The sequence below is a fragment of the Entelurus aequoreus genome, linkage group LG11 (assembly GCF_033978785.1).
Source record: "Entelurus aequoreus isolate RoL-2023_Sb linkage group LG11, RoL_Eaeq_v1.1, whole genome shotgun sequence".
Taxonomy (NCBI): domain Eukaryota; kingdom Metazoa; phylum Chordata; class Actinopteri; order Syngnathiformes; family Syngnathidae; genus Entelurus; species Entelurus aequoreus.
Window position 1 is genome coordinate 47,621,051 of NC_084741.1, and position 19,113 is coordinate 47,640,163.

General features: G+C 40.0%; 1 protein-coding gene across 1 annotated transcript in view; it reads right to left on the minus strand.

The window, feature by feature from the left end:
- Positions 1-19,113, minus strand: part of dnah5 (dynein, axonemal, heavy chain 5) — a 251,509-nt gene that overhangs the window by 15,525 nt on the left and 216,871 nt on the right. Inside the window, exons 83-87 of the mRNA XM_062062242.1 lie at positions 17,757-17,962; positions 16,065-16,268; positions 7,579-7,794; positions 6,557-6,769; positions 2,823-2,975 (exon numbers count right to left, since the gene is read on the minus strand). Coding sequence (XP_061918226.1) covers positions 2,823-2,975; positions 6,557-6,769; positions 7,579-7,794; positions 16,065-16,268; positions 17,757-17,962 — 992 coding nt within the window. The remainder of the gene's footprint in view (positions 1-2,822; positions 2,976-6,556; positions 6,770-7,578; positions 7,795-16,064; positions 16,269-17,756; positions 17,963-19,113) is intronic.

Sequence of the window (19,113 nt, forward strand, 5' to 3'; positions counted from 1 at the left end):
TACTGCGCACCTGTCTGGGCGCGCAGTGCTCACTCTAAACAACTTGATGTCCCGATCAACGAAGCCTTGCGTGTTATCACTGGATGCCTGCGCCCCACCCCTGTGGAGCTACTGCCCATCTTAGCAGGCATCCAACCCGCTGAGCTTCGTCGCCAAGGTGCTGTAGCAACTCTGGCGGGCCGGGCAAACATGGATGAGAACCACCTGCTCCATGAAAGGCTCACACTCTCCTCAGAGCCAACGCCCCGCCTCCCCTCCAGAGACCCACTGGTACCAGCCGCCCTGAAGCTCCTGCAGCAATGCAGTGACAACAACATCAGGGCGGCTCACTGGGCGAATCACAAATGGAGCACGGACCTGGAGCATACCATCTCCTCCAGACTCCGTGACTTCATACCTGACACCGGCTCAATACCAGGCCTCTCACTACCACGAGTGGCCTGGGTGAGGCTTAACCGCCTCCGAACTGGTGTCGGTCGCTTTCGCTCAAACATGTTCCAGTGGGGCTTAGCACCTAACGCGACGTGTGAGTGTGGCGCGGAGGAGCAGACTGCCGACCACGTGATCCTGCGTTGCCCGATTTATCGTGCTCCTAATGGTTTGCGTGGCCTGGCGGACCTGGATGACTGCTCGGTGACCTGGCTCACTTCTGTGTGTCCTGACATATGAACGGGAGGGCCCCCCGGGCCTGGGGTGGTAAAAGGCATAGACCCTCGGCCTCAGGTCCGGGTGCCGGAAAACAGCTGCCCATACGATGAAGAAGATCAAGGGTGATGGGTCAAATGCAGAGAATAATTTTGCCACACCTAGTGTGTGTGTGTTTGGATATATATATATATATATATATATATATATATATATATATATATATATATATATATATATATATTTATATATTATATTATATTATACATCCATCCATCCATCCATATATATATATATATATATATATATATATATATATATATATATATATATATATATAGTATTTACCACAGCCGGACACAGCATGAGTGAATAGAAAGGTGAAGAAAAAAAAAAGAAGACAGAGGGGCAAATTGTGGGGACAAGACAGATATAAGTAAACACACAAATAGAAAGTCCATCCCCCGGCCAAATTATGACCCCTGTGTTACGGTTCAAACACCTGCCGCCTCTCACTCTGCTGTGCGCTCTGCTGAGTGCGCCTCGGGACACGCCTCCGCGCAGCTGTGCTCACTCAACAACCATCACACCTAACGCTGATGAGAGCTCCCCTGCCTTAAGCCAGCGTGTCCTGTGTTCCAGTGCCAGAACGTAGCTACTCGTACCAGTACAGTAAGCCTTCACGTCTCTAGCTTCCTTGCCTATGTGCTTTTTTGCTCTTTGTGTTTCCCCTCCATTGTGCTCATCGTGTCTTGTCCTGTGTCGGTTTCGAGCTGTGTGTCTCGTTTTCCCGGATCCCCTCTGGACTTCCTGCTTCCTTCCCGGATCTTGACCTCACACCTGCCCCCAGACAACGACGCCTCGCTCCAGCCCCTGACCACCTGCCTGTCCCCAGACCTCTGAGCCTGCCTTGCCCTTTCTGGACTTCCACATCGATCTCAACACCACCCAGTAACACTCTACATATAATCGCTTCACATAGTCACACTATATATATTTGGATTAATCACCCACATCATTTTTGTATATCAATAAACACGCTGCAAGCTAAACGACGTCCCTGCCTCCGTGCCGTCTCCTTCTCCGCTGTACTGGTCCTCAACAAGTTTGAGGATCCCTGCCTTAGTGTGCACTTCCTGAATTTGTGTTTCTTCTTTTGCTAATTGCTATCAGTAGCATGTTAACATTGTTTTGCATTGTGTGGTGTTGTGCAAAAGTGTTTGCATTTCTTTCACCCTTTCTACCTGCTTTACTACTGTTTTTGACAAATCACAATTTTACCTGAACGTCGTCTCTGCATCCTGGGCTCACGCCAACAACATTGTTCATACATGCTCAAAAACCTGGTTTCTGCCCCCAACACCCGGATTGAATCCTGATTTACCTAATATAAAGAAGTGTCACTATCGTCATTCTCTGCATGACAGGCATGCTTTTATACAGTTATTAATACCAGTCTTTATTTTCATATTTTGCTCTACTTCCGGTGATAGGCAGACCAGCCGGACACACCTATTGAGGATCATCAATCAGTGATTCTTTTTTTTAGCACAGCTGCGGGAGTAAGTTGTTTTGGCAGACGCTCAAAATGTCCTACTTGTTCTTCTATTTAATTTTATGCATTCCACAGCAAACGTATTCTGATTTTTGGTACCATTTTTTTTGTATCCATTCTGTGTGATTTTCATTTAAATAATTTATATTCATGCAAAAGCTGCCTTTGTCTCTGCGTCCTGGAGTACACACCTGAACAGAATGTGACAACTACGGTTGTATAGGCAAACTGGTTACCATGCTAGAGAGGCTGAACCAATAAATTCAGGTTTCTATGAACATGACAACTGGTGATAGAATTGGAAATGTTAGCTTACAATAACCAAGAGGAATCTAGTTCAAACAGTATTGCAAAAAACAAACAAGAAAACTCTACAGTATGCAAATGAGCATAAAAAACAAGCACCGTTAATTGGTTGATGCCTTGCACCAACATGCTGTTTTTTAATTGTGCAGAATTACACATTTCATCTGCGTCATTTGCTTCAGCCTTCCTGTCGCAAGTGTCTGTGTGTGTGTGTGTGTGTGTGTGTGTGTCTGTGTGTGTGTGTGTGGCCATATGCCTGCCTCTGACTCTGAAAACCATCTGGTAGTGTTAGGAGGTAGCCTGATGCTGTGTGTACCTGTCTCATGGCTGTCAGGAAGCCCTGCGGGTTGAAGAAGCCTGTCATCCAGAAGCAGTTGGGCCGCCCCTCAAAGATCCATGCCTGGAATTGCCGGTTGCGCTCAAGCAACTCTGTGAACCAGAACCCCAGAGTGCTGCAGGCCCATGATTCCTTGACAACATGACAACATTATAACAATGTAAACTGTCAGCTACACACTTGACAAAAGGGAGACATGAAAAACAATGACGTGTGAATCACTGTGCAGTAAGAGAAAAATAAAGTCAAAACGTTAAGAATTTAGCACTGTGGAATTGAATTAACCATGAGCTGTAAAAAAAAATATAGATATATATCTTACAACCCTTACAAGTCAACTTAAAACTGGACTTTTTATACACACTGATTGCTAAATTCCTTTGCAAAAAAGTCTCCCTAAACTGGATTCAATTTGATGTTGATAACATTCATGGAGATGCCCTTTAACATAGCCTGTTCAAGGCTGGTTCAGTGTGTCGTTGATTGTGCCTTGTCGTTCTGTAAAAATGACTCGGACACGCAATAGAAGAGCCCTATTGTCCACTTGGCTCAAGGGTGGGATGCTGATGACTTTAAGTGGACTCATGCATGGATGAAGTGAGACACTCAACATTTATGGTGGTAAGCTACCGGTACATAAAAGTCACAGCTGTATGGAGGGTCAAATGGGACAACGTTAAATCGATACATCTTTAAATGACGACTTAAATGTGTCATTAATTATTTAGAATTGGAATCAAATATATAAATGTGTAATTAATTTGTAATGACATGGGGGGGTTGCTTGGCGGCGGGGCAGTCTTCCCGTCCGGCTGCGGGGAGTCTCTGGGTCCTGTCTTTCTGCCAGCGTGGGGTATGGTTTCATCAAACATACTAACGTTGTGGTCCTCATGGGAAACTGGGTAACACATGGCACACTGATCAAACTTAACCTATTTTTACTATATCAATCTACAAGGTTAATATAGTTCGCTCCTCTTCCCCTCCATTTGTCTGCTTTCTTTTGTAATTCAAGTTATCGTTACATATATGTATTTTTGCACTTGTATTGTTGATAATAGAGGTAATTATTGTTATTATTCCTTATCACTAGTGATATTTCTATTGGTATTTTTATTGCTCCGTTGTAGTGCAACAATGTTTATTGTCATTTGTGTTATTAATATTTAGTTCACTAACTGCTTCTTTGCTATTCTTTTTTATATCATATTGTACATATTGTGTTTGCTGTTGTTTTTGTCTCTCTGTCTTATCCCCCCTCTTGTGCATGCAATTTCCCCCTCTTTCTTCCTTTTTAAAATTGTTTCTATCCCCTCCTGCATTTAATTTAATTTAATAAAGTAAAATACAAATAAGGCAAGAGAAGTATCCACACTTCTCTTTAGTAAAGTAAATATGAACAGCAGATATGGGCATTTACATCAACTATATGATTTGCCTGAGTGGCTGAACAGGACTAAAAAAAAGATAATTAAATGTACTTTTATATAAAGTAAACAAATGACCCATTTTAATAGGACATTTATGTATTTAATTCAATTTGAAATTAACTGACACATTACAGCAATTATTTGAAGATGCATTCAATAAATTCTCTCCGATTTGACCCTCTATACAGCTGCCTTGGAGCAGACTGACAGAGCTGTGGCTTTCACTTCACACCATCAGCCTTTCTCATCACCACCAAACACAAGTGTAGTCTTTTGCTGCTCAAAGACACTACAGTGTTGGAGTATCCAACACCACGATTACAGCCACCGTTATCACTGCAATATTTGACAACCGCTGTGGGCAATGTGCATTAATATTAGACATTTGCGTAAATTAAACAGAAAAATAGTGTACGATTACAATGTATTTTTAACGATCGTACTTCAAAGCTTGCCTAATTTATATAATATTATTTGTGGCTTCTGATAACCGTTTTCATTTGTTTAGCTTTTTTATTTGTTGTTTAGATCACTGTTAATCATTTCATCCAAATAAGAATCCACTTTCCTACAGTAATCACATCGCCAGCCGTGCTGTTCAAAATCAACCAGCTAAAACAAAATTCATTAAAGAGAAAAAAATGTCAAGACCTAATTGACATTGAAGAAAACAATAGAATTTGTGGTTAATGTTGATGTTTCATACATTTAGTAGTGCTGTCAAATAATGATTTTTTTTAAATTGGATGAATCGCACTTTTGAATTTAGATTACACATTAATATGTGCAGCAAATTACTTGCATGTGTAATATTCCTCCAATATTTTGTCAGAATGTCATAAAATAACATTTTGTTTTATGTCTTACTTTAATGCATGTAATTTTTTTGTTAAAACTTGAAAACATGTTTTTCTAAAAGTCCAGTCAGGTTTTATTTTGAAGTGGAATTTGTCTGTGAGCACACGAGATGTGGTCTCCTCACTTAGATGTGCACTTACCTAATCACTGACTGTAGACAATATGCAAGACAACATAACATAAATCTGTAAACGTGGATGCATATGCAAAAGTGCAATATATTTATCTGTACAGTAAATCTATTTACTGTATATCTGCACCTTATTGCTCTTTTATCCTGCACTACAACGAGCTAATGCAGCACAATTGTGTTCTTATCTGTACTGTAAAGTTCAAATTTGAATGACAATGAAGGAAGTCTAAGTCTAAAACAACCCACGTTTTTCAGGTAACCATCAAAAAATTGTGCGTTTATTATCTGTTTGCACATGATGAATGTGATCATTTTTGTGATTAATCGCATGAGTTATTGCAGGTGTTCTTAACCTTTTTGACCTCGGGCCCCAAATTTTCCACTACAGTTGGAAAATATTAACACTGAATTAGTAATCTTACTCTAGATTTTTAATCATGTTTATTAATTATATTTAACCTGCTTACAGTTTAACAGGATAAGCCTTGTCAAATGATATGTAACCACGTGTTAATCACAAAGATTATTATCAAAGCTTAGGTCAGGCTGATTAAAAAAATAAAATTTAATCAAAATATATTGCAAAAGAAAAGAAGAGACTCAACAAGTGATGAAAACTAAATGTACATACAATTACAATAAATACATTAACTGAATTAATGATAAATAATAAGTATTTCTTGAATAAACTCTCAATAAAATTTAGGTGCAAATTAAAATATAGCTTCACCACTTTTGTCATAATTTCTGCGATTAAAAAACTTCTTTACGACTTTAGCTCCAGACTTCTTCTGTTTGTTTGCGATTGCCATTACGACCACAAGTGGTGGAAAAGTGTATTACAACTGAGTAACGCTGCGACCAATACAGACAGACCACAGCTGAGAAACAGATATTTTTGGCAGCCCTCTATGGGGTACTCGTGGCATTTTGGTTAAAAAACACTGATACCCTACGGTTGACAGCCCTAATATTTACACATAGACACAACAGTAAAACTGTGACCTGTGAATACTCGGACATACATGGACAACATTGAACCAAACACAGTCCCTACAATGCAGCACTGAAAGGGCCTTTTAAGGGATGTCCAATCAAATTTGTGTTTTTAGTCTCCGTAGCATTCAGCAAATAGTCTAATCTAGCAGCATTACTGCATTGTTTGCAAACAGACAAAAGCAAAACAATTTAAAAAGAATAGGCTAACAATAGCTACATAACTTTGTTTTTGTTTTTATCAATTATTTAATGACAACAAACATTTTTTATAGTGTAACCTGATTTCAACAGACCTTCTTCCAGCGTTGAGGAATGCGTGCGTCGTACATGCAGTCCAGGGCATCTCGTAGGTTCTCACTCATGATGATGGTACCATCGATCGCCAACTTGAGATCAGTCAGGGTGCTTCGGACCAAAACTAAAACCCTCCGCATTCGGTCTATTTCCTGACGCAGGAAGATGTTCATTGGCTGGAAAGGTCCCATCTTCTGGAGACGTTCTCTCACCTGGTGAGTTTATATGAAGACAAAATGCTAAGCATGTTTAAAGATATTGGTTGATTATCATGTGGTTGCAGATGGAATGTGACACACCTCATCTAATATAAAACACAATCGTTTTCCTAGATTAATTCCAACTTGTTAATAATAATTTCAATGTGCAATAAATAACCTCGCACTCTACTTGAACTCTTTAAATCTTATGTAAGTAGGCATAGTCAGCAGCAAGGAGCCTTACAAAGTTATTTATGGAACACCTTGATCACTGAAAATGATGCTCTCATTCTGTTCTGCACAGACATTTGATTCCGTAGCTCAGTTTTCTTCCCTATCTTTTCTGCATTTATAACCTTCTGATATACTAACCTGGGAGAAAAAAGCAGATAACGTGGTCATGCACAGGACATGAGGTTTCTATAGTTACTACGGTTTGAAAGCAATAAGGTTTTATTCTTTGTATCCAAGGTTATTGCTTAGCATATTCGTCATGTTTTTATCATGCATACCAGTAAATGCATTTTTTCTCTTCTATTAGTTATCCTGTTACGGTGGCAAATTCAGATTTTAGCCGTACATTTCCACTATTCTATTTAGAGCATTGTTGCGTTCCTAACACACAAAGCATCCAAACAACACCCCACCCGTGTGTCTCCATTTACCCACCTCTCCACTTAGCACACCACCAGTGGAAGGTGAAGAACATTACTCTTGATGCTTTTCTCTACTGAAACACTCCCCCGAGGCGTCACACGGGCATCAACTCACACACGCACGCACAAACACACACACCTACACACAAAGTCACAAGGGCTTACTTCAAAAGGTACATAATCTGCAGGCAGTTTCTCCAGCATGTCATCAGCCAGCCTGGACACCACCGCCTCTCTGGTCTCCCCTCCCCCTGATGAACTATCTTTAGGCTGAATACTGAGAATTGTGTCCAACACGTCCTTTGACAATTTACTTTGGTGGCTGATGTCTGCATTCGGGTGCAAACCAAACACCTCTGGGGTGTCATAGGCTGGGAGACTCTGTGAAAACAAACAAGTTATTTGACCTGAGGTGCCTTGAAAATGTATCTATAATAGACATGTACATGTATAAGACACCGCCTGGTAAGCATCTTATTCTGGATTGGTACCCCTTATGGGTTGTGCATAACCCTGATCTTTTCCTTGATCAAGGTTATGTTTTTTAACTATCCATCAACCATTCGCTGTTCAGGGTGTCCCAGATGATCTCAGGAGAGGCGGAACTTTTGCACAGTTTTTATATTTTAGATTAATCTTACCCAAACTGTACAAATGTGCTTGTCAGTCCCCTAAAGACACACTATATTGCCAAAAGTATTTGGCCACCCATCCAAATGATCAGAATCAGGAGTCCTAATCACTTGGCCTGGCCACAGGTGTATAAAATCAAGCATTTAGGCATGGAGACTGTTTCTACAAACATTTGTGAAAGAATGGGCCGCTCTCAGGAGCTCAGTGATTTCCAGCGTGGAACTGTCATAGGATGCCACCTGTGCAACAAATCTAGTCTTGAAGTTTCCTAGCTCCTAATATATTCCAAAGTCAACTGTCGGCTTTATTATAAGAAAATGGAAGAGTTTGGGAACAACAGCAACTCAGCCACGAAGTGGTAGGCCACATAAACTGACAGAGAGGGGTCAGCGGATGCTGAAGCGCATAGTGCAAATACTTTATGCACAGTCAGTTGCTACAGAGCTCCAAACTTCATGTGACCTTCCAATTAGCCCATGTACAGTACGCAGAGAGCTACACTGAATGGGTTTCCATGGCCGATCAGCTGTATCTAAGCCATACATCACCAAGTCCAATGCAAAGCGTGGGATGCAGTGGCGTAAAGCACGTCGCCACTGGACTCTAGAGCAGTGGAGACGCGTTCTCTGGACTGATGAATCACGCTTTTCCATCTGGCAATCTGATGGACGAGTCTGGGTTTGGAGGATTCCAGGAGAACGTTACATTTCGGATTGCATGGTACAGAGTGTGAAATTTGGTGGAGGAGGAATTATGGTGTGGGGTTGTTTTTCAGGAGTTGGGCTTGGCCCCTTAGTTCCAGTGAAATTAACTTTGAATGCTCCAGGATACCAAAACATTTTGGACGATTCCACGCTCCCAGTTGGAACAGTTCCAACATGACTGTGCCCCAATACACAAAGCAAGGTCCATAAAGACATGGATGACAGAGTCTGGTGTGGAAGAACTTGATTGGCCTGCACAGAGTCTTGACCTGAGCCCGACAGAACACCTTTAGGATGAATTAGAACGGAGACTGAGAGCCAGGCCTTCTCGACTAACATCAGTGTGTGACCTCACCAATGCGCTTTTGGAAGAATGGTCGAAAATTCCTATAAACACACTCCGCAACCTTGTGGACAGCCTTCCCAGAAGAGTTGAAGCTGTAATAGCTGCAAAAGGTGGACCGACATCATATTGAACCCTATGGGTTAGGAATGGGATGGCACTTCAACTTCATATGTGAGTCAAGGCAGGTGGCCAAATACTTTTGGCAATATAGTGTATATAGCAAATGTAGTGGTCATACTTGAAATGATTGATTGATTGATTGAGACTTTTATTAGTAGGTTGCACAGTGAAGTACATATTCCGTACAATTGACCACTAAATGGTAACACCCGAATAAGTTTTTCAACTTGTTTAAGTCGGGGTCCACTTAAATTGATTCATGATACAGATATATACTATCATATACAGGTATACTATCATCATAATACAGTCATCACACAAGATAATCACATTGAATTATTTACATTATTTACAATCAAGGGTGTGGAGGGGGGGGGGGTAGGATATCAAGTAGTGGACATAGAGAGAGAGAGAGAGAGAGAGAGAGAGAGAGAGAGAGAGAGAGAGAGAGAGAGAGAGAGAGAGAGAGAGAGAGAGAGAGAGATCAGAAGGCATAAGAAAAAGTATCTGCATTCGATTGTTTACATTTGATTATTAGCAATAATCAGGAGGGTGTTAGTTTAGGGTTGTAGCTGCCTGGAGGTGAACTTTTATTGCGGTTTTGAAGGAGGATAGAGATGCCCTTTCTTTTATACCTGTTGGGAGCGCATTCCACATTGATGTGGCATAGAAAGAGAATGAGTTAAGACCTTTGTTAGTTCGGAATCTGGGTTTAACGTGGTTAGTGGAGCTCCCCCTGGTGTTGTGGTTATGGCGGTCATTTACGTTAAGGAAGTAGTTTGACATGTACTTCGGTATCAGGGAGGTGTAGCAGATTTTATAGACTAGGCTCAGTGCAAGTTGTTTAACTCTGTCCTCCACCTTGAGCCAGCCCACTTTAGAGAAGTGGGTAGGAGTGAGGTGGGATCTGGGGTGGAGGTCTAGAAGTAACCTGACTAGCTTGTTCTGAGATGTTTGGAGTTTAGATTTGAGGGTTTTGGAGGTGCTGGGGTACCAGGAGGTGCATGCGTAATCGAAAAAGGGTTGAACGAGAGTTCCCGCCAGAATCCTCAAGGTGCTTTTGTTGACCAGAGAGGAAATTCTGTAGAGAAATCTCATTCGTTGGTTAACCTTTTTGATTACCTTGGTTGCCATTTTATCACAGGAAAGGTTAGCCTCTAGAACGGAACCTAGGTAGGTGACCTCATCTTTCCTGGTGATAACAATGTCACACACTTTTATAGTGAAGTCACTGACTTTCTTAAGGTTGATGTGGGACCCAAACAGGATGGATTCCGTTTTACCCAAGTCAAGTGATGTCAACGTATGGGCTTAAACCTTGGACCTTAAACAAAAGTGTCATCATGTGATGTAGGTGTCAGAACAACAAAAGATCAGGCAACACAGTAGGGGTGCATGTTTTACCAAATGTTCACCCAGTTGTGTGTGTGAGATTAGGAATAAAATAGTTACAGCATGCGGTGTCCGGAATTTTTCACATCTCGGCAAGTATGTTTTTCTTTTAAATGCATTGCAGGAAGAAAAGACTACCATGTGTCCCTTTAGATTCAAACAGTGCAAGCCACTATTTTTTTCAGTATATTAAAAAAAAAAGCTTTGTGTGCTTCACACTAACTGTTGTATTTGAAGCATAGTGATCAGAAGAAAGAGGTTGTGTGATGAGATACTGTCCCAAACAAAGGAGCTGTGTGTCAATTCAGGGAGGAAGTGTGGCACACTACAATGTCCCTATCTGAACCTAACTGACTAGGACAGACAGGTGCCCCGGACTCACAGATTTACTGACGGTTTGCGTGTACTAAAACATGTGCAAACTTGATAGCACACGCCAAGCTGATGTACTGCATGCGTAAAATGTGGACTGTGTTTGTTAATTGAGCAGAATAAGGCGCACAATCAATTTTGTGTCTCTGTTTTCATTGATATGCAATATATATGCTGATCATCAAAACGCCCACAATACTGGGAGGTGAAAATACAAATATAATTATTTAGCACGCGCAATGTACAACACTCATCAACGTTTAGCGAGCACAATTTAGCGTTGCATTTAGGACGTGCTATCTGACAGTTCCACACACAGCTGCAGAATCAGTGTTTGTGCTGTACAGACACAAGATGAACAGGCAAGAATGCTCTGTCATACCTGTGTGGTGGACGGTCAAAAATAAATAAAAATATTAGACATATTGTCTATTCAGCAATTTCCTTTTATAAATGTATAGCCGATGGATGACTTAAGGGGCTGATTAAAACAAATTAAATTGATGCATTTTGGTCTCTTCTGGCGTTTTTTTTCCAATGTTGTTAGTATTATTTATTTGTTTTAGGAAATATATTACAGTAAAGTCCAAACTATAAGTCGCTACTTTTTTCCTACGCTAAGATGCGGCTATTTTATGGATTTTTTTTTTTTTTTTGCTGACGATCATAATGCAGATAGTTGAAAAAATAAAATAAATACATTGAATAGGTGTGTTATTGTTTGCGCTATGGCACCATTGTTTGGGCAAGTTTGCTCACTCAGCTCTTCTGTTTCCAAGGGTGTCAAACTCATTTTAGCTCAGGGGCTGCATGGGTTGAGTTACTACCAGCCTTCTGGGCATCGCTGTGTATTGATCGAAAAATAAAACAATTCTGAACAATTTTAACAAACCAAACGGATAAACTTAAGAGACTGACAGAAATCAACCGGGAGTAAAAGTCCTGTTCCGTCTTCTAGCCGTCCATAACATTCATACTCAAATGGATTCTTCATTAATCACTCCAAACAACGTTTGTAAGTTTTAAAGTATAACTGTAACAATTGTTACTTACTCAACGTCCGATGTGTGGTGTGTATGAGTGTTATCGTATTGTATTGAAGCTAGAGTTGTTAGCATTAGTTAAAATGATAACACATTTACGAGTATCTTTGTTAGTGTTATTAACTTACAATGGCATTCTTTTTGTATTGTTTCAGCTTCTTAAATTCCCCAAAACATCACAGTGGCTTTATTGAGTCTGTTTAGCTGGTTATAGAGCTAGATTCCGCAGCGAGCAGGTGAATGACGATGACTTTTTTTTTTTGGTCAGCCATTTTACTGACGTGTTACAGACACTGTTTGGAAACCATTAATGTATGTAAATAAACATTTACATAATCTTTCTGCGTAAATAACTCATTTCGCAACTCATTCCACAACGTGCATACTGTATCTGCGGCTTATACATGTTTTCCTTCTAAAATTTAGTGGCTGTGGCTTATATACCAGTGCGCTCTATAGTCCGGAAAATACGGTACTATAATATATCTCCAACATGAAAATACGTCTTTCATTGTGCGCATTTTCTTGCCTTTGAGTCATTTCAGAACCACGAATGCCCTGGTGATGCGATCCACACAGAATTAAGTGTCAGTGTGCATATGTTTCTGTTGTCTAGATTGCAATTCAGAAAAGGGGTTACGGATTATAGATGTGCGCTGCTGGTTCAACACATCGCACACAGGTAGGAGCATGATAACATGAATTTACAGAAAAATGTTCTAGTGGGGTGATGCCTCATATGCACGCGAAATCATCATCTCATTAAGGTGGTCTGCACCACTTTACAATTGCACACGCACTGTTGGTAGATCACACGCAACACACCCGCTCATAAAACACACTATTTTTTGCACACACTGTCTAGCACGTAGCTATTAAGCTCTTAGTAAATCAGGCTGTGAGTCTTGTGTCTATCAGATAATTATTCCTTGAAGGGAGTCTTTTCATTTCTGAAGTGAAGGGAAATTGGTTTTCTTTGATCTCTGAGGAATCTAGACCTGTTTAATGTATAAAATGCTTTAAAACAACTTGTGAAATGGTGCTTTATGAATAACATTTACTTGACTTATGAGGACAAGGCTACATACACAGTCAATAGCAGGGTGATTATGAATATGGTATCAAGTGGGAATTGATCAATCAATCAATCAAAGTTTACTTAGATATAGTCCTTAATCACAAATGTCTCAAAGGGCTGCACAAGCTACAACATCCTTGGACTCAGATCCCACATCAGGGCAAGAAAAAACTAAACCCAATGGGCACAATAAGAAACCTTGGAAAGGACCGCGATGTGGGTGACCGGTGCAATGGATGCCGAATGGATACAGTTAATGTGAGAGTCCAGTCCATATTGGGGTCAGCAGGGGATCCTCTTGCATGTAGACACATCGGGGCGCAGAGACGTCACTGACTGATGCATAAGGAGTGGTCACCCCTGGTCCCGACTTCATGTGCAAGTCCAATCCATTGGGAGACCAGCAGGATCCCCTGACAAGTCAGTTATGTGAACTACTATACTACCAATGGCCCCATTGTAAAGGTCTCCATACCTAATTGCACCGATCAACATGTTTGGCTTCTGATCCCCATCTTATTGTTTGGCCTTAGATCGAATCTTATTTCCAGTCCTGATCCAATACTTTGACAACAGACTATAAACTACAATGTTTGATTGTAAATAATTAAAGTAAACACAAAAACAAGTTTTTATAAAGCATATCTCACTAAACTTGCTTGTTTATATGTGGTATCAATTGCTACTTACAATTTTTTAACAAAATAAATTGGCTAGTGCACAGTAACTAAATTAAAGCAAAAACTACTCTTAAATCATTAGTTTGCCTTCAAAGCCTTCCTTTAACCAGAGACTTACTCCCTGAGTTTGTAAACAGTAACAAAAACGATCCAAAAGAAAAATATCGATCTAATCACTTTAATATTGTTTATATACAGATACTATATTAGGAATCGATAGTATGGACATCTGGTTCGATCACCCTTCCTTTACATTGAAACTTTAGTGGTTAGTTTCTTGTGTCGTCCTGCTCTGAGTGTGTGTGTAGCATACTTTAGGCATTTATTTGCCTCTAGTCCTCCAGTGATAAGGAGTAGGATACTTGGAGGAAGCTCTGTTAATTTTCCGCCATGGGGCTGAGGATTAGTAATATCGTAGAAGTGTTATAGTATCTTCAGCACTGTGGATAAACAACGCGTTCAAGGAGGTGTTCAAGCAAGACACGCATCCTGCTGGAATTCAAACACCTCCTGCATGTCTGTACCAAATAATCCCGAAATGTAACTGTCTTCCTGAGCGTGCATCCCTTTTGAGGGAATCGTTCTCATCAATACAATCTTTAGACATGAAAACACTGGGACACAGCTGCGCAAAGATCGACTGGGCTCGTCAGCTCATCAGCCGTTTACCGATCAGTTAAAGGCAAATATGGGGCCCGACCTGATCCCATAATCGGGATCTGGATATGTCTAATTGAGCCCAATGGAAACTGGTCACACTTATGTTGCTATTTGCATATTTGCCAACCTGCAGACTTCAATAACGAAGCTATCTAGTTTTTGCAGTTAAGAAATCTGAGGCATGACCTTTAAAATGTTCCAGTGTACACTTATATTATGCGTCTAAGATGGAGAAAAATTGCTTGAGTGTATTATTTGCGTAACCCTTTCCATTGTCTTCAGGTGCCATTCACAAATCAACCACTTCACTTGTTCAGAATCCGGTGATCACTCATCTTAACCCGAGAAACACTTGACTTAAATTGGACCAAACACTGAACATAAAAAAAATGAAAATAGTTCAAGCTTAACAGGTTTTAATAATGCATTAAGCAGTTATTCTCTCCATTTGAGTGACTATTGCAACAGTTGTATTTGTTTTATGCACTCCAGGAAGGCAAAATATCCTTTGGAAACACAGCAAAATCAACATGTTACCATGGGATACAGAGGATCAGGATCAACCAAGTGAAAACCTTTCGGTCTTTACCACAAATATATTTTTTGAAAACCGGTATACACTGGTGACACTCATAAATTAGAAGGTCGTGCAAAGGTTTGTTTATTCCAGAAATGAGATTTACCAGGTGAGACTAATATATGACAAAGGCTCATAAGATGCAACTCAATATATTTCAATATATTTGTTTTGATAGCATTTTGATGATTATTGTTTACAGCCTATAAAAACCTTGAACTGGAAATATCAGAAAATGTGGGGTTTTCAAGAAATGTAAGCCATGATTATCACAATTAGAACAAATAAAGGCTTGACATACCTCACTTTTCATGTAATGAGTTCACATCACATATCAGTTTCACATTTGAATTGCTGACACCAATGGACTTTTGCATGATATTCATATTTTTTAGTTTCACCTGTATATTATTATATATTAACAATTTTAACTCATGGCTCTGTCAAGCATCTACTTTGGCCCAAAAAACACTTCTTATGAACAAATCTGTCGTGGTCTAGTTTATGTCCAAAACATTTGTCGCACCTTGCCTGTTCATAAGATCAAAATCGAGAGACAAGTCGGCTCATTTAAGAAGAAATATGATGGATGATTCATCCTGCATTTCATTTCTATAAACAAAGGTGTGGACAAGCACTTACAGATAGAAACTGACTTTATAGGGCATTTTGTCTGTGAGAAAACACTTGAAAAAATATGTATATACTGTGTTTCAGTCCTGTGTGTGTGTTTGTGTGAGCGCGTGTGTCTTTTTCATCCTCAATTTGGGAGGTTGAGCTCGCAGGGCCCATGGCAACCCGAAACATCCATCATAATGAAACAAGCTTTAATGAAACTAGCTCAGGAACTGCCCAAAGCATACGCACACAGCAGTGTAGCACTGATAAAAATCATACATTATCTGTAATGAAATGAATAGGCTTGCATTAAATCTGAACATCACATATAATGGTTTCAATCTGGAGGGCAGTAAAATGTAAGTTTTACCTAAAGATGTCACTGACAGTTGGCAAGAGGAGAAAGTAGAAGGCACAAGGAACCTTACCTGGATATATGTAAGATACTGGTCAACATTTAAACATCTGGGAATGCTGTAGTCTCTATAGAAGTTGAAAGCAGGTCCGAACATTTCCTCACTGAACCACACTTTGGCAAAGGTGTTGAGGAGACGCTTGTCATAGTCATCTGTCACACGGCCACCATACTGAATTTCTCCAATCATGTAGCGCACTGTGTTCCATGACACGCCCTGAGAACAAGTGACATGCAACCACATTAACACTAATTTACAATATTTATAGTCATTACTGACTGTGCAACAACCAGAAAATAATATGTGTTTAATCTGTACATGCGCATAATGACAATAAAAGGCATGACATTTTTTTTATTTTACAAAAGCACTGTCAATATTGATTAGTACATTGAAATATATTCTCCTCCGAGCCAGCTTCCGTTTCCCTTTGCATACCACAGCTTCCTTTGCCTCTTGCATACCAGGGATTTTTTTTGTCCTGAAATGTATCACTCTGACTAAAGAAATAGACCAAAAACAAACAAGGCTGGTTCTCAAGAGGATATGATTTAAACCAAATGTGTGTAGATAATTGTTACCGTCGTGTCATTTCGATTGGCCCACCAAAGGGTGACAACCATATTTAATGTATATTCATACTGACCTCTTTTAGGCTGCACAATCACTGACGCAAGGCGCCGCTGTCAAAAAGTCAGTAGATTTTACTGTAAAAACCTGGCAGCTCAGTCGCCAGAAATTTACTGTACAATCATCAGTAAAAACAGGAACGTATATTTTATGGTAAAAAAGTAGCAGTTCAATCGGCAGAATTTTGTGGTAAAAATTAAAGTGGTGCTGTTTTTCAATTCATAGAAATGCACTGCAAAAAATGATGAAAAACTGCCATTTATTTTTCCTCATAAAATATATATATTTTTTTTTTACAGGCTAGCTGGTTGCGTTTGAATTTGAGACCCCTGCTCTACGGTAAAGTTGAGACTTGTTAACGCTCTGTGGAAAAGGATAATCTTGGTCAAGTCCTGTAATAAAAACCTCTCTACTTCAAAATTTAGCATCGTCGAATCTGTCTGGGTAATGTTTGAATGTGATCAGGTGAAATACCTAGGAGGAACTTGTTACGGAACAACACCTGGAAACCTGCAGAAAATTACCTTTTTGAATGTTTTGAGGTTAAAAATGTACATAAAAAGCAGAGTTGCATGCTAACTGAATTAGGCACACAATGTATATTTATATATGGCGGTGTGAGGCTAAATTCCTCACTGGTGGTGCTGTGGCATGGTAGAAATCGCTGTTTGGCCCGCGGACCATTGGCACATTTTCACTTTAACTCTTAGAGGCAAAAACATTTGGGCACCCCTGCTTCAAGATCTTTTGGACTGTGGTATTGTTCAAATAAGGACACATATTACGTATGTCTAGCTTAGGCGCTATTGTGTGCTTAGCTGTTGTGCAGCTACTACCTCCTAGTAGCCTACAGTCTACCTTGCTTGCCTTTTGTAAATTACTTCACTAAAATACAAGAAACACTTGAACTTATGTGCTTATAGGAGGACACAAGTAAACACGCTGCAAGACTGCTTGTATAGTAGCTTATATTTGAAATGTTACATCCAAGCCGATATGGGACCATTATCGATATTGATATGGGATCGGGACACCTTTATTTACCAATCCTTATGTTTGTGACAATTGTCCTACCTTTTTGATGTCCATGTCATCAAGGTGGTTCTGAACAAACTGCACAGTGGCGTTGAAGTCTGCCTGATTGAACTCATAAGGAATGTTCCATCCCAGGGGGCCGTACTTCCTCCTTTCCTGTACAGTGCTATGAAGAAAGGCCACTCCATACAGCATTGGCTTCCACTGGGCCATATTACTGACATCCAAAAGGTCCTGGTTTATACCTGGCAAGGGGAATGATAGATAAACGCATGAGCTGCAGGGGTAAAATTGGAGTCTTACAGAGCAGAAAGCTTTTTACAGTTATTATTGCGGAGTTTGACAGCAGCACAAAAAACTTCCCTCGTACAAATCACACAAAGGGTAATGATGTTAGTGTGGTGAAATCATTTGAAACTGCAGGTCGCTTACTTCTGTGGAAAATAAATTAGATTTTGCTATCAAAAAGGCACAAAATAAAGGCCGTTGCCAGATACGATGTATGTGGAATAATGGGATTTAAATAATTCTAGGTGCTCAGTGTTTCTAATCTCATAAAGAATTGAGGAGTTGAAGATAAGCATGCAGCAACTGTGGGTATCTCTTTCCATCTGCAGGCAAGAAGAGACAGCTAGTTTATAAATATTAATTATTTTTTTCTCCATATTCAAACAATAGTCACAAGCTGTTTTGAAATTTGAAGAACCTTACATGGTGTTAAAATGTAATGAATAACTCTGCAGGAGGATTCTCAAGCATCTTAAATGTTAATCAAGAACTTCCTTTCCCCCCATGTCATTGTACCTCTCTCTGGATCAATCTGTTTACATTTTAATTCATGTCCACCATATTTATGCCCTACTAAAGCAGAGTTTTGACTGAGAACAGGATGTGGGGATCTTTATTCGCAGCACAACCACATTCAAAACACATGTAGTCTAACTGCATGAAATTGCCTGAATAATGTAACAAGTTTGGTAACTTTGCAAGTGTCGCATTCACACTCATTCATTCAACTTGTGCACCAACGGGCAACCATCTGCTATGTGATAAATGATAAATGATAAATGGGTTATACTTGTATAGCGCTTTTCTACCTTCAAGGTACTCAAAGCGCTTTGACAGTATTTCCACATTCACCCATTCACACACACATTCACACACTGATGGCGGGAGCTGCCATGCAAGGCGCTAACCAGCAGCCATCAGGAGCAAGGGTGAAGTGTCTTGCCCAAGGACACAACGGACGTGACTAGGATGTGCCAGCTAAGCATTTATTTACATGTAACAATCCAGTCCATCTGAGAGCGAGAGCAGGTTGCCTTAAATAGAATATTTAGTAAGTACAGCATTTTCATTAATTTCTCCACCTGTTCTATCGTGTGTGTGTGTGTGC